This window comes from Notamacropus eugenii, chromosome 2 (assembly GCF_028372415.1).
Source record: "Notamacropus eugenii isolate mMacEug1 chromosome 2, mMacEug1.pri_v2, whole genome shotgun sequence".
NCBI classification, from domain to species: domain Eukaryota; kingdom Metazoa; phylum Chordata; class Mammalia; order Diprotodontia; family Macropodidae; genus Notamacropus; species Notamacropus eugenii.
In genome coordinates this window covers 326412959-326427018 of record NC_092873.1, presented here as the reverse complement: position 1 = coordinate 326427018, position 14060 = coordinate 326412959, and the positions used below count along the sequence as shown (strand labels likewise).

Below are 14060 nucleotides of genomic sequence, written 5' to 3'. Positions count from 1 at the left end.
GACTATAGAGACAGCAGTCTTTCCTGGTACTCTCTGCCATCCCCACCCCCAACTGGAGCGGGGAGGGTATCCTGGGAGAACCATAATTCTGATGCAATTTTCTTTTACCTGCACTTATCCCTATCCTCAAGAATGCAGCTAAATGTCAATTGCTTCATCTTTATATAACCCTGACAATGATTTTTGCATTGGTTGGGAACTATTCCAGGGCATCTGGCCCTGCCTCTTGCTCTCTGGCCTCAAGCCAGTCGTAGGAGAATATAAACTCAGCTTCTTGGAGGAGTCTCCCACTTGCCCTGGGCTCTTCTTCCAGCACCATGCAGATCAACTTCAGTGGACTCAGGGCCCTGGTGACCGGTGCAGGAAAAGGTGAGAATAAAGGGGAAAGAGTTGGCAGAGTGCACTCAGCTGCAGGACCCCAATCCTTCCCAAATGTGGCCCGGATTGTGGAAAATATGGAAGAATAAGGAGCAGGATAATGTTCTCCCAAATGACATGCTGAGAATTCTGGGGAGAGAGTCTGGTTTAGATGATATTTTTTCCATTAGGAACCACTTCTGCTGAAGCCTACGGATCCTTTCTCAGAATAATATGTTTTAAATGCATAATACATAGGATTACAAAAAAAGACAATTATGTTGAAATACAGTTATCAAAACAAATATATTTTTTAAAGTTCATAGACCCTAGGTTAAGACCTCTGGCTTAGAAGTTCAGGGTCTGGGGTGCATGTATGTATGTGGGGGTAGTGACTGAACCCATTCTGTGACCTGGCTAAAAGTATCCTCTTTCCCTCATCCCTAGTACTTTGTGAAAAGCTTGGGGTGGGGATTTGAGGATGCTTCAAATTGCCTTCAGTTTATGAGTGGAGTCAGTAAATGAGTGAGTCATGAAGACTTGAGTTCAAATCCAGCATCAGATACTTGGTAGCTATGTGACCCTGGGCAAGTCACTTAACCTTGTTTGCCTCAGTTTCCTTATCTGTTGAATGAGCTGGAGAAGCAAATGGCAAAGCACTCCTGTATCTTTGCCAAGAAAACCCCAAATGGGGTCACGGAAAATCAGATATGACCAGAGCCACTCAACAAAATAACCATGATGAAAAGTTCGACAGAAATTCTCTGCTTCTGCCGTCAGTCCTAGGACTAAGTCTTTAAAAGAGTTTGTTGAACAAAGCTACCATACGTTAATTGGATAGCGATGAATGTTTAGCTTGAGATTATCCTGAAGGAAACCATCGAGATACTGCATTTCCTAAGAGCCCATGTCTCTGCAAAGATATCTGAACCTGGTTCGATTTGAACCTCATGTATTAAACAGGTCAGGGAAGACAAGAATGTTTGCTTGCACTAGGGGGTGTTGTTTAGTCTTATAGAGCATGTTCCAAAAGTCTTAGGGAAGTTTAAAGCTTAATTAAAATAGCTTTAAAATTTTAATTTTAAATTTTAATTTAAATTATTTTATATTAAAATAGCTTTTTAACTATTTTTAAAGAATGAGCAGAGTTGCATTGTGTTGGGGGTTCACAGTGTCCCTTTCCTTCAGTGAGGAACAGCAGAGTAGAATATAAATTGTTACCAGAAGTTTATATAACTAAGTATCCAAGTTATTCTTAGTGTGTCCAGGACCCCAACTCTGGTGGGTTGGTGAAGGGTGAGGAGCCAAAGCTGGTATTTTGGAGCAATGCTGTGTTTCCAGTGGAGCAGTGGGCAGTGGCTCTGGGGTGCAGAAGATGCCTTTACCCCCTCACAGGAATTGGAAGGGATACAGTGAAGGCACTGCATGATTCTGGGGCCAAGGTGGTAGCTGTGAGCAGGACTAAAGAGGACCTGGTCAGCCTTTCCAAGGAGGTAAGGAAGTTCAGCCCTGAGCCCCATCCCCTACCCTACAAATCTCATACCCATGCTGAGCAATACCGATCAATCTTGGCACAGGGAACCAAACATGCTTTTCAATGAGGAAGTCTTAACCTTTTTTTGAGTCTTAGACCTCTTCTCATGAGTATCATAAACATAAGGACTCCTTTTAAAAATGTTTTTAAATGCATAAAATAAAATACAAAGTATATATTAAAAAGGAAATCAATTACATCAAAAGATAGTTATCAAAATTTTTTAAAAGGTAACAAGAGCCCAGGTTAAGATTTCTGGCCTTAACCAACTTTTAAAGATAATTCTGTTGGAATCAATGTGCCAACCAGGTCTTAGGATACTCTGGGATGCCAGCCTGTGTGTATGTGAGGGCTGAGGCAGAGATCAGAGGACAGCAGACCTTAAGAATCTAGGGACACTGAGAAACTGCTACAGGTCAGGGGGAGAAGGGAACTGACTTAGGAGAGGAAAATGTTCTTCTGAAAACTAGCTGTTTTCACTAATCTTACTAACTAAAAGCTTGACTTAGGTTGTTTTTAAACTACTAACTGAGCTTTCAAAGATCCACTAAATTTCCATGTCCTGAGGCCAACTTCTATCTCCTTGAGCTAGTTCAAAGCTCTGGTCTATCACATACCTTGAACTCTTAAGTCATAAGATCATAGGATATCAAAATTTAGAACTGAAAGTGGCTTTAAATCTTCTAATCCAACTACCTCATTTTACAAATGAGAATACAGAGATATAGAAAGGTTATATAACTGTTCAAAGTCACATGTATTTTCTCTCTATCCTGTATCCTACCCATCTCCCCTCCACCACCATCCCTTTAGATTTTCTATTTCCTTTCTCCCCTCTGGGGAGAAAGTATCCTGATACTTGCTTCCTTGTTCCACAGCTTCCAGGATTAGAGCCAATCTGCTTGGACCTGGGAGATTGGGAGGCCACTGAACATGCTCTGGGAAACATTGGCCCCATTGACCTATTGGTCAACAATGCAGCTGTACTTCTGCCTGAGCCCTTTTTGGAAGTCTCCAAGGAGGCTTTTGACAGGTCAGAGATGGGATTAAAGGGAGGAGGAGGGAATAGTAAAAGGAAGACAGGTTCTGGAGGTTTGAGGGGGACACTAACTGGGACTAGGGGTCAAAGGTCTAGGATATAAACCAAAAACAGAAAAGAAAGGCCTGAGTTGGGTCCCCTCTCCACTCCTTTCTTTAAGATAGGTCAGGGAGAAAAAGAGCAGATTCTCTATGCTGATATGGAAGTGGATGGATAGGGAAAGACAATGCTGGGAAAATGGAGAGTAGGGATGATAGAGAACTGGGAGAAGACAGTGAGAAATAAGGCCTCAGCCCTGCTGCTAATTACTTTGCAACCTCGGGCCATGCTTTTCCTTCTTTTTAGGCTTCAGTTTCCTCTTCTGTAAAAGGAAGGAACTGAGTTAGATGATATCTAAGGTTTCTTCTAGCTGTAAATATACTATGAGCCCTGGGGGAAGGAAGGCATCTGTGGCTGAAAGAGTGTTTATCTGCAGGACCATCAGTGTGAACCTTCGCTCTGTGATCCAGGTGTCCCAGGTAAGGACAATGGGCTGAGAGTTGGCTTTCAGGACTTGACAGAGGACAGGGTGACTACAATTTTGCTGCGCAGGGTCATCAATCAGCAAGTCTGGAGCAAATAGACCTCTAATCGACTTTGTAATTCATGATTCTAAATAATATATGAAATAAACTGAGTACTTATCACTGGTGAAAATATAATTTCTTGAACTCTTTTTGGAGAGTAATCTTAGCAAGACAAATAAGTCATAAAAACAATACTTTTTTGACCTAAAAAAATCCTTCATTGAGAATATACCCGAATATATGCCTGAGAATATACCCTGAATGTGTTATAAAATACAGATGTACATATACACACAAGACGTGTAGATTTTTATGACTACATTATGGTGTTGGATCATTTCAGTTGTGTCCAACTCTTTGTGACCCCACTAGGGGTTATCTTTGGGAAAGATATTGGAATGGTTTGCCATTTCCTTCTCCAGCTCATTTGACAGATGAGGAAACTGGAGCAAATAGGGTTAAGTAACTTACTCGGGGTCACACAGCTAAGTAAGTGTCTGAGGCCGGATTTGAACTGAGGAAGATGAATTTTCCTGACTCCCAGTCCAGCACTCTATCCACTGCACTACTTCGAAGCCCAACTACATTATATGTAATTTAAAAAAAGAAAAAAGAAAAAAATTGAAGCAAACTAAATGTCCAATCTTAGGAGACTGGTTAAATTAATGATGATAAATGAATGGAATGGGATATTATAATATAGTTAAGGATGAGGACTAATTTGGAAGAACCTTTGAAGAATTTATTCTTCAATAGAAAAAAAGGGAAAAACAAGTAAACAGGCAGTTCTTGAAAGATTGGCCTCCTTGTACTGGGAATTCCACTCCTGTCTCCTGAAGCAGCCCAACAGAACTCTGCAGACAAGTTGCACTTTGGCTCTTGATAATTTATGTTTCTTCTTTCAAGGATTGGATAGTCACTGACTTCATATGTTGTAGATAAGATTCCTTTTCAGGTGTGGGCTGAATTGGATGGTCTGAGTCTAGATGGTCTTTGCCAATTCTGAGATTTCTGTGAAAGCAAATCAGGGCAAAGTGTGAAAGGCAAGGGTGGAAAGAACAGATTTTTTGCTAGATGATGCAATGGATAGAGCGCTGGACCTAAAATCAGGAAGATCTGTGTCCACATCTGGCCTCATGACACTAGCTGTGTGGCCCTGGGCAAACCTCTGCTTTCCTCAGTTTCCTAAACTGTAAAATTGGGCTAATAATGGCATTAATAGCAGTAATAATATTAATCTCATAGGACTGTGTGGATTAAATGAGATAATATTTGTAAAGGTCTTTGCAAACCTTAAAGAGCTATATAAATGCTAGCTATTAGTACTATGGAGGGTAATTGAGTACTGGGCTTAGAATCAGGAAGACTCATCTTCATGAGTTCAAATCTGGCCTCAGACACCTTACTAGCTGTGTGACCCTGGGCAAGTCACTTAACCCTGTTTGCCTCAGTTTCCTCATCTATAAAATAACTTGGAAAAGGAAATGGCAAACTAGTCCAGTATCTTTGCTGAGAAAACCCCAGATGGACTCATGAAGAGCTGTCCATGTAATTACTACTACCAGATGAGAGGAAAACTACATGAAAATGAATAAATAAACAAAATTCTAATGGGAATTTAAAAGGGAGTGACATTTCATGAATTTGTTTTAACACATTTAGATATAAAATAGCTATAAGCAAGTTTACTTGGTTATAGTGATGTCAGCATTAAGTTTTTAAATAATATTTATTTTTTAAAAGAAGTAATTAAGGTGTTTGAGAAGAAATCAGTTACCACAATAACTATACTTTAGACCCTCTGAATTTTGAAAGTTTGGGACAGAACTGACTTAACTCACTCTAGTTATGGCTCTGAGGGGTAGAAGGTGGTATAAACAGGATCCTTCTCCTTCTACTGGTTCCCAGATGGTTGCCAGAGGGATGATTGCTCGAGGGGTCCCAGGATCCATTGTCAACATCTCCAGCATAAGCTCTCGGAGTGCTATCACCAGCTTGACCAGCTACGGCGAGTGTTCTCTCTTCCCCTCTGCCTGCCACTGCTCCTACCCAGTCCCTGAATCAGTCCCTGGGTCCTAAGTACATGGGCAGAGCTCAAGTCCATCCTTCAGCCCACTTTGAGGGACAGTGCGTTGGATTAGCATCAGAGTAATTCTGGATCTTGATTTTGACCCCTGTGTGACTTTGGGGAAACTGAGGCCCAGAGAGAGGAAAGGATTTGGTCCTCTCTAGAAGGAAGAGGCTGGACCCTAAGAGAACTCTATGGTCCCTTCCAACTCAAGAATCCTTTTATCCCTCTCTCCTTCCCCTCCAAAGCCCTGTTTTTCCCATTTGACCAGGAAGTCCAATACAATTCTCCTAGGGTTAAGAATCACTCAGCCTAGGGAAAGCAGTGTGACTCTCCCAGACTTGGCTCCTTCTAGTTTTTCTCCTTTCCTTCCTTCCTCCAGGTTCCACCAAAGGTGCAATGGACATTGTGACCAAGATCATGGCCCTGGAGCTTGGGCCACACAAGGTGAGAGCTCTGGGGTAGTGGGAAACTTTGGGGGAAGGGAATTACAAGGATTGCTACTGAGGGAGGGAGCAAAGACAAGTGGGGCTTGTGGGAACAGTGAGTCTGGATCCTGGGGACAGAAAAGCCCAAGCTGAGGGCTGCCTCTTTTGGGTCTCAGATCCGTGTAAATACAGTGCATCCCACAGTGGTCCTCACGAACATGGGGAAAAAGGTCTCTGCTAGACCAGAATTTGTTAAAACCATGAAGGCACGCACTCCCCTGGGGAAGTTTGCAGGTATGTATCTGTGGAGTGTGTGTGTATGGGGGGGGGGGGGGGGGGCGGGGCTGCCCAGTGTTTAGGTGGCTCCCCTCCTCCACAAGATTTCATCAGAGAATTACTGGACCTTGGCAATAAAAGGCAACAGACCTAGGGCACAGCAAGGTGGGGTATGCTGGCTGTGCAGTCTTCTCTGCCCACACCCCACAACTTCCTAGGGTAGGTGGAAAGGAGCCCCAGGCCCAACTCAGCCCCTCCTCTGAATAGACCCATTTCTATAATTCCATTCTCTTACTTCCCACTTTGAGGAGAAACCCTTCTGCTAACCTCATCCCTTATTCTTGCAGAGGTGGATGATGTGGTTTACAGCATCCTCTTTCTTCTGAGTGACAAGAGTGCCATGACCAGTGGCTCAGGCATCATGGTTGATGGCGGGTACCTGGCCTCCTAGTCTCCAATGGAGGGCCCCCCAGTGGGAGTTCTGTTTCGTTCCCACCCACCTCCCTACCTGTAGTCCCTGTAAAGCCCCTTACTCCCCCATTTTCCCTTTTGTACTCAATCATCAACTCTTCCCAAACCACCTAACTCTTAGTGATCTGGGCACTTGTGGGGTGTGTGTGTCAGGGGGTGGACCTGGGGGGAGAGGTAGAAGGAAAATGGAATTACTCAAGGGTACTGGGGGAGAAGATTGAGCTAAATACTGGCAGTATGAGATATATCATCCTGGACCTCCCATTATGGTCCAGAGCACTGAGAAGTGATCTATTTCAATCCCCTCATTTTATAGATGGGAAAATGGAGGTCTAGGTAGGCTAAGCCCTTTGATCCAATCCAGTTTTTCAGCATTTCCAGGCTGGGTTCTCTCTCAGTCTTAAGATTCCTCTTGGGTATTCCCTACTGGTGCTTGGTTCTCTTCTAAGATTAGACTAATCAGGGCCTTTGGGTGGCATATTCTCACGGAGGTAATGGTACACACACACACCCTTGTAAGCTTCTATTTCCTTCAACTCCACCTACCTACTATTCCTACCCAAACTAAACAAAAAGGTCCCACCCTTTTGCAGCTTCTGATCATCTCCTGGGAATAGTAGACTCTTGGCTTTCTCAGAAAACTCTGCATCTCAATCCACCTCCACTCTCCTCCCCAACACCCCAATGGATAAATCTCAGAGAATGCTCAGAACTCTACCTTTGATCCCCTTGGCTTTCACACACCTGTAATTCTTCCGGGAGCAAATCCTGCTCTCTTTTTACCTCTTTTACCTCTCCCACTTCTTTTCCTCACCTGGTGCTGAATTTGAGATCAGTGGATTTCATCTTGATTCTAATTCTGGCCCTGGGAAAGTCACAAAGTAGCTTCTCTCCAGCTACTACCTTCTTCTGCTAAGGATCTCCAGTGCTCACTGAGGATATTGGGAATCAGCTTTGACTTGGGGTCAGGGAGGGGCAACAATCATCAATAAACCTGACTTGGAAAAAACAGAGGTTCTGCATCTCCTCAGAAGTATATGGATTGGGAATCCCCAGAGCTGGTTTCTAGTTCCTGCTCTGACAAGACCTTAGTCAGTGACTTTCAGTTTCCTCTTCTTTATTTTTTTAATAGTATTTTATTTTTTTCCAATTATATGTAAAGACAACTTTTGATATTCATTTTTACAATATTTTGAGTTGTAGATTTTTCTCCCTCTGTCTCCTCTCTTCCTAAAATGTAAAGCAATTCGATAAAGGTTATATATGTGCAATCATGTTAAAACATATTTCCATCTTAGTCCTGTTGTGAGAGAAGAAACAGACCAAAATTTCCTCGTCTTTAAAATGAGGAGGTCAAACTAGGTGATCTGGACTGAAGGTCATCTGCAGCTCTGACAATCTAGGTTTGTGGCTAGACATTTCAGTCCTAACACTTGGGTGGAGAGTAACTTGCCCTTGAGAAACCTTGCCCTACAACAAAGGCAATTCAGCAAGCCTTTATTAAGCACCTGGGGCATACAGAGCAATCAGCTAGGCAGTTAGGGGAGACATAGTGCTTGAGATATTTCATGGAGCTTACAACAGGGGGACAGGATTATAGAGCTAGAGGTGATGGGGACCTCCATGGCCCCCCATGATGAGATCCAACTCTGACATTCCAATCAACAAGCATCTCTTAAGTGTTTACTAAGTGCTAGGCACTGTGATACATACAAAAAAATGAAAAAACTCCTATTCTAAATGAAAAATTAAATAACTCTCATATATGAGACAGCTGGTGGATAGAGTAGTGAGCCTGGAATCAAAAAGACTTGAATTTAAATCCAGCTTCAGATACTTACTAACTGTATGACCCTGGGCAAGTCATTCTGTTTACCTCAGTTTCCTGAACTGCAAAAAACTGCAAAAGAAAAAAAATAGCATCTACCTCCCAGAGGTGTTGTGAGGATCAAATGAGATAAGATTTGTAACTCTGTGGGGCCAAGACCACCAACTCAAATAAAAATCAGAGACTTCTCAAGGTAGAAGCAAAGCAGCAAGATTTTATTACAATCTCACGAGAAAGGGCATCTCCTCTCTGATAGGTAATCAGGAGAGTGAGACAATTGCAGAAAGCAAATTGAGAGATTATATAGCCCTAACACAGATCCCACCCCACTTCTGGCCTTTTATTCCCATTGGCTGGGAGGCAGGCTCACCTCACCATCTAAACTCGACAGGGGATGTAGGCATTATGTTGATGTAGATGTTGATGAGGCAATCCAAGGGGGGGTTGTGTTATGCTGATATGGCAATCCAAGTGGAGTTGTGTTGTAGCAACCCAAGGGGAGGGGGTTAAGTTTCGTATTCCCAAAAATCACATGATTTCTGGGAAACTGAAACTTAGGCCTAACCATCTACTAAAAGCCTTTTATTAAGCACTGAGAAGTCTTCACTAACTTCATTCCATTCAGCCCTACTATGCTTGGCACATAGTAGGAACTGTACAAATGTTTATTCTCTTCCTCTCCTCTTTTCTTTCCCTTCCCTTTTCCACCTTACATGGTAGCAGGGAGATAATAGGTACATATATAACAGGTAAATGGGGTGGCCACCAACATTGTAGCATATCATTTTGCTGGGTGGGCTCATTCATTCCAAACTATTTTCACACTGGCGGCTCTAGGTGCCCAGAAAGGACCACCCCTTTACCATTATATTTGAATCTTTCAGTTTTAGGAATAATCCTTAAAGGAATTACAATCACCACTTTAGCTCCTAAGCCCCATCTATGTGTTTCATTTACACAACCCAGCCACTCACAATGATGACATATTTAGATCCTTAAAATGATTTAATTAGCAATAAAGCAAAAGAAATAATAACATCACAGGTACTCAAATATTAAAGCAAGGGCATGAATAATAAAATATATTACAATCCATACATAAACCTATGTCGCACTTTCCCACCAATTCTTTCAGTATCTGGAATAGGGAAGGGAAAAGAATGAGCATGCACTCAGGGAAACCTGCCAAATAAGTACATGAGTGAGAAAATCCCAGGTGCTTGAGGTATTTTACAACTCTGTAACTTTAAACTTTGGTGTCCTATTTCTGTCCATAAAAATTCCTCGTTGAGTATAGTTTTGATCCTGAACAGAAGCTTCTGCTAAAATGCTGTAATTGGTTAACAGGTCGCTCAGCATAACATCTCAATCAAATGAGTCATTTAGAAGTTGTTCCTCTGCTCGGTTGGGCTTATTTCTTAATAGCAATGGTCATATCTATTTCTTTCAGATTCAAACTTAGCTTTGCTAAGAGGGCAAAATTGGAGGGGGAGGAAAGTGAGATTGGAGCAGGAATGATGACCTGAGAAAACACTGAGGGATGGAGAGATAAGAGGTCACCATGCAGAAGAAGAATAGATTTAGGATGCGTGAAGCACAGAAATAATGAGAAGTTAGGGTCAGATGTAAGAATGTCTGAATTTTTGATTAAGGAAATTGAATACCTGTGGGTAGCAATGCTAGGATATGATCATCCCTGTATGTGGCTGAGGGTGGAGCAAAAGAGTAGATCTAGGCTTTAAGGAGACTGAGAAATTGAAGGCTTCGAGATTTTGAGGTTGAAGTCTAATAAAAGAGTAGAAGTTGGGGAGGAGAGGAAGATGATGAACCAGGTGCTGATCTCCTTGAGAAAAGTAGAGAGAATAACCTGAGAGCTGACATACAACAGCCATCATGATTTGGATTGAAGAGAAAATTGTAACTTGCTAGTGATGGCAGTAAACAAGAGATATTCCAACTGCCCATCCAGGCCCAGGAGTATAGTGATGGCAAGAGAAGCCTGAGGACTAGTATATGGAAGGAGTATAAGATAAAGATGGTTCAGAGTCTGCCTCAGTCTCTTTCATTGTACGTTAGACAATTTTAATCCCCACACTGGTAATACTGTCTTGGCAGATGAGCTAAATCAAGTTGATGATAACCTACAGGTTACTGTCAAACCTGTAGGTGAATTAGGGGGTTGTCTACCCCAAGCATGTGAAGCTTTCTCCTGGAATAATGGGTAGATGAGAACAATTTGTTCCAACAGCCATGAAGGTGGCTGAAATAGGCACTATACAACACTTAGAGTTTGGTCAGACTTTTTAAGATGCTGAGGTCATCCACTACATCCTGGGCCATGGCCAATCTCCTGACTTTTGTCTTGCCATGCTGGACTTTGATTACTCTGGAAGACAGAGTGAGGCTGATGACTGTGCAACTCTGCCTCACTTAAATCTAATTCATGTGCAAGTCAAGACATCACCCTATAATGTCATTGATCTTCTCTGAAATGAAGGACTAACAATGATATATGCGTATGTACATATGTGTGTATATATGCATATGTGTATATATATGTGTGTATATACATATATACACAGAATACATATATACATACATATATCTATATATGAAACCAGTTCATGACCCAGAATCCCACTCTCACTTGCTCAGTCATCCAACCTGCAGTTCTGGACTTCTCAGAGAGGACTATGCCACATTGCTATATTCAATTTCTTACAATTATAGGGGTAACTTTGGTGTGGGAAGGAGGGAATATATTCCTATTACTTACCATAGTAGCTTCTGAGTTCTCATTCATGCTTACTATTTGCACAAAATTAGTCACCATTATACCAACAACTCTTCTTAAATTTTCTTTTAAAATTTTCTTTTTATTTTGAACTGATAATATTTAATATAAATTTTGGATTTTAATAAGGGCCAAAACTTGAATTAAGAAGAGGCTGGACCTAATAGTCTCTTTTGTTATATTAAGTAAACTCAGAGAATGCCTGAGTGAAGCAAATGGGCTGACTTAGTAACTTCCTTAGGAGACTCTTAATCCTGGCATTTTAGTGATGAGAAAAAAAAAACAAAAACAGATGTCCTAGGTTGTAATTTCAATTGAACCTTTGTTAAACGTACCCTTTCCTATGTTAGCTATTTCAAGGACCTGGTTAGGGTAGGAGGCCTGCCACTAGAATGGTGGGATTTCTTTCTTATCTTATGGCACAGAGGCATATGCTACAGAAAGGAAATTCACACAGCTTGGAATCGTAAACTCCAACTGACACTACTTTGTTAATTGTCTTGTCTTACTAAATTTATGATTTGTTCAACTAAGAGAGTTCCTTTCTCATGGTAGAATGTATATAAGCCAGAAGATTTCTGTAATAGGCAGTCAGAATATTTTTCTGATTCCATAATGCATTATGTTACTGTTTTCTTTAAAAGGGAATTAATTAATGAAATAATAATGCATATCTTTAGCCTGTTGCCTTTTCTTTAACTAAGTTATCAGGTCAACAGAACTTAAAGCACAAAAAAAGAATATTTTCACATATAACAAAAAGGCTAAATCTCTATTTCATACTGCTTGATTTTTAAAAAGAATTTATTCTAAATTTTACATTTACTAACTCATATAACTGTGCTGCTTATTTGCAATTTTTTCCAAATTTCCTTCTGTTCTCTTCTGTGTATTTTTTAAAGTGCTACAATGTCCCTCTTCTTCTTTTTTTCTTTTGGCATCACTGTTGGTAACTACACACCCCCTCCCCTCACCAATTAACTAAGAAAAAGAAATTTTTAAAAAATGCATACTTTGTTAACAAATAAGCATAGTCAAGGGGGAGGGGGAAGCTACTTCATGGCCACATCAAAAAAAGTATGGTCCTTCACTTTGTGTCCATCACCTTTGTCAGGAAAAAGATAAAATACTTCATCATAGGTCCTTAGAAGACCTAGTTGGTCATTGTTTGCTCAGTTCTTGAGTCTTTCAAAGTTGTTTTTCTTAATCTTTTTTAAAAATAAATTTTTACTTTCATCTTTTGGATTTTTTTTACATTACTAAAATTTCTCTCAGTATCTCTCCATTTCCTTATGCCCATTGAGTCAGAATAGATAGTAAATATTTATTTTAAAAGAAAAAAATAGAAGAGGGGTGAAGTGAGCAAAATAGGTCGGCATTTTAAAAAATATTTACAGTGTTTCACACCCATGGACCTCCTGTCTCTTCAAAGAACAGGATAGGTGGGTGGGATGTCTTCTCATATCTCTTCATTAGGGCCATGATTGTTTGTAATTTTGCAACATTTCCTTTCTATTATTTTGTGGCTGTTTAAATTATTGCAGCCTTGTTTATTGCTACTTTGACTCTATTTATTTTACTCTGCAACAGTACATGTAATCCTTTTCATGCTTCTGAATCTAACATATTTGTCATTTCTTGCAGCAGAGTAACATTCCATTACATTCATGTACTATGCTATATTTGTTTAGCCATTTTATTTTTAGCCATTCCCAAATTAAACTCATTTTATTCTGGAGCTCACAGATTGGACCACAATAGATCCCTGACCAAGTTCCACTTAATGGCTATATTTTGGGCCCTTCTGGCTCAGAATGAATGTCAATAGTAACTGTTTCTCTTTTGGCCAGCAAACCTGAGAGTCTTCTCCCTTTTTGATATTTTTTTTAAATTTAAGGGGCCATTCATTGCCTCATTTCTCATTTCTCATTAAATGGGCACTATCTCATTCAAAGTGAGAATCTGAAAAGGCCTAGACTAGTAGGGCCAGGGTCTCTGTAATGTCAAGGGAATGTGAAGATCTTTCCTGACCCTTAATAGGCGCATGTGACCTGCATTGAGTTCTGGCCTAGTTCACAGCTTGAGTTACATGGAGCCAATGGTGGGAAGAGCTTGCTGAACACATGGAGCAGGAAGAGAGTGAGCAGGCAGAGCAGAGCAGCTAGCAAAAGAGCATTGTATATGAAACAGTGAATCTTTGTTTCTTGCTACTTTTTAAAAAGTGTATTAAAAAGTCACACATTACTTTCAAAACTGTCTTGTTTGTCTGTACTTTCCTCTAAAATTCCTTCTGTTGGGGTGGAGTCAAGATGGCAGAGTAGAAAGATGCACATACTCTAGCTCTTTCCCCACAGCCCATAAAATACCTGTAAATAAAGAGTCTCAACAAATTCTAGAATAGCAGATGCCACGGAACAACGGAGTGGAGATTTCCAGCCCAGGGTGACCTGGAAGGCCAACAAGAAAGATCTGATGCATCAGATGCTGAGCAGAGCCCAGCCCAGCCTCGGCTGTGCAGCCCCAGGAGGAGTAGGATCAGAGCAGGCTTCAGGGATGAAATCCATGGCAGAAGCAGCAATTTGCAGATCCCTCAACCACAGGTGCCAAGGGTCAGTGATAGGGCTTTTTCAACCAGACAGAGAAGGAAGCAGAGTGCTCCCCTAGCCTTGGCCTGAGGTGATGGCAGAGTTGGCAGCAGC

The 14060-nt window shown here is 41.1% G+C and overlaps 1 protein-coding gene across 3 annotated transcripts; it reads left to right on the top strand.

The window, feature by feature from the left end:
- The first annotated feature begins 263 nt into the window (after positions 1–263).
- LOC140527992 (carbonyl reductase [NADPH] 2-like) lies at positions 264–13614 on the top strand. Of its 3 annotated transcripts, none has more exons than XM_072645387.1 (8): positions 264–369; positions 1753–1850; positions 2770–2924; positions 3406–3448; positions 5405–5504; positions 5947–6011; positions 6169–6286; positions 6616–7752. In XM_072645387.1, exons 1-8 carry the CDS (start codon positions 318–320, stop codon positions 6717–6719), a joined length of 735 nt encoding a protein of 244 aa, XP_072501488.1. In that variant the 5' UTR covers positions 264–317; the 3' UTR covers positions 6720–7752. The 3 variants fall into 3 exon arrangements, with proteins under 3 accessions (XP_072501488.1, XP_072501489.1, XP_072501487.1); XM_072645388.1 differs by lacking the exon at positions 6616–7752 and adding an exon at positions 13402–13614 and having other exon boundaries at positions 294–369; positions 1699–1850; XM_072645386.1 differs by having other exon boundaries at positions 301–369; positions 1699–1850.
- Positions 13615–14060: the final 446 nt, after the last annotated feature.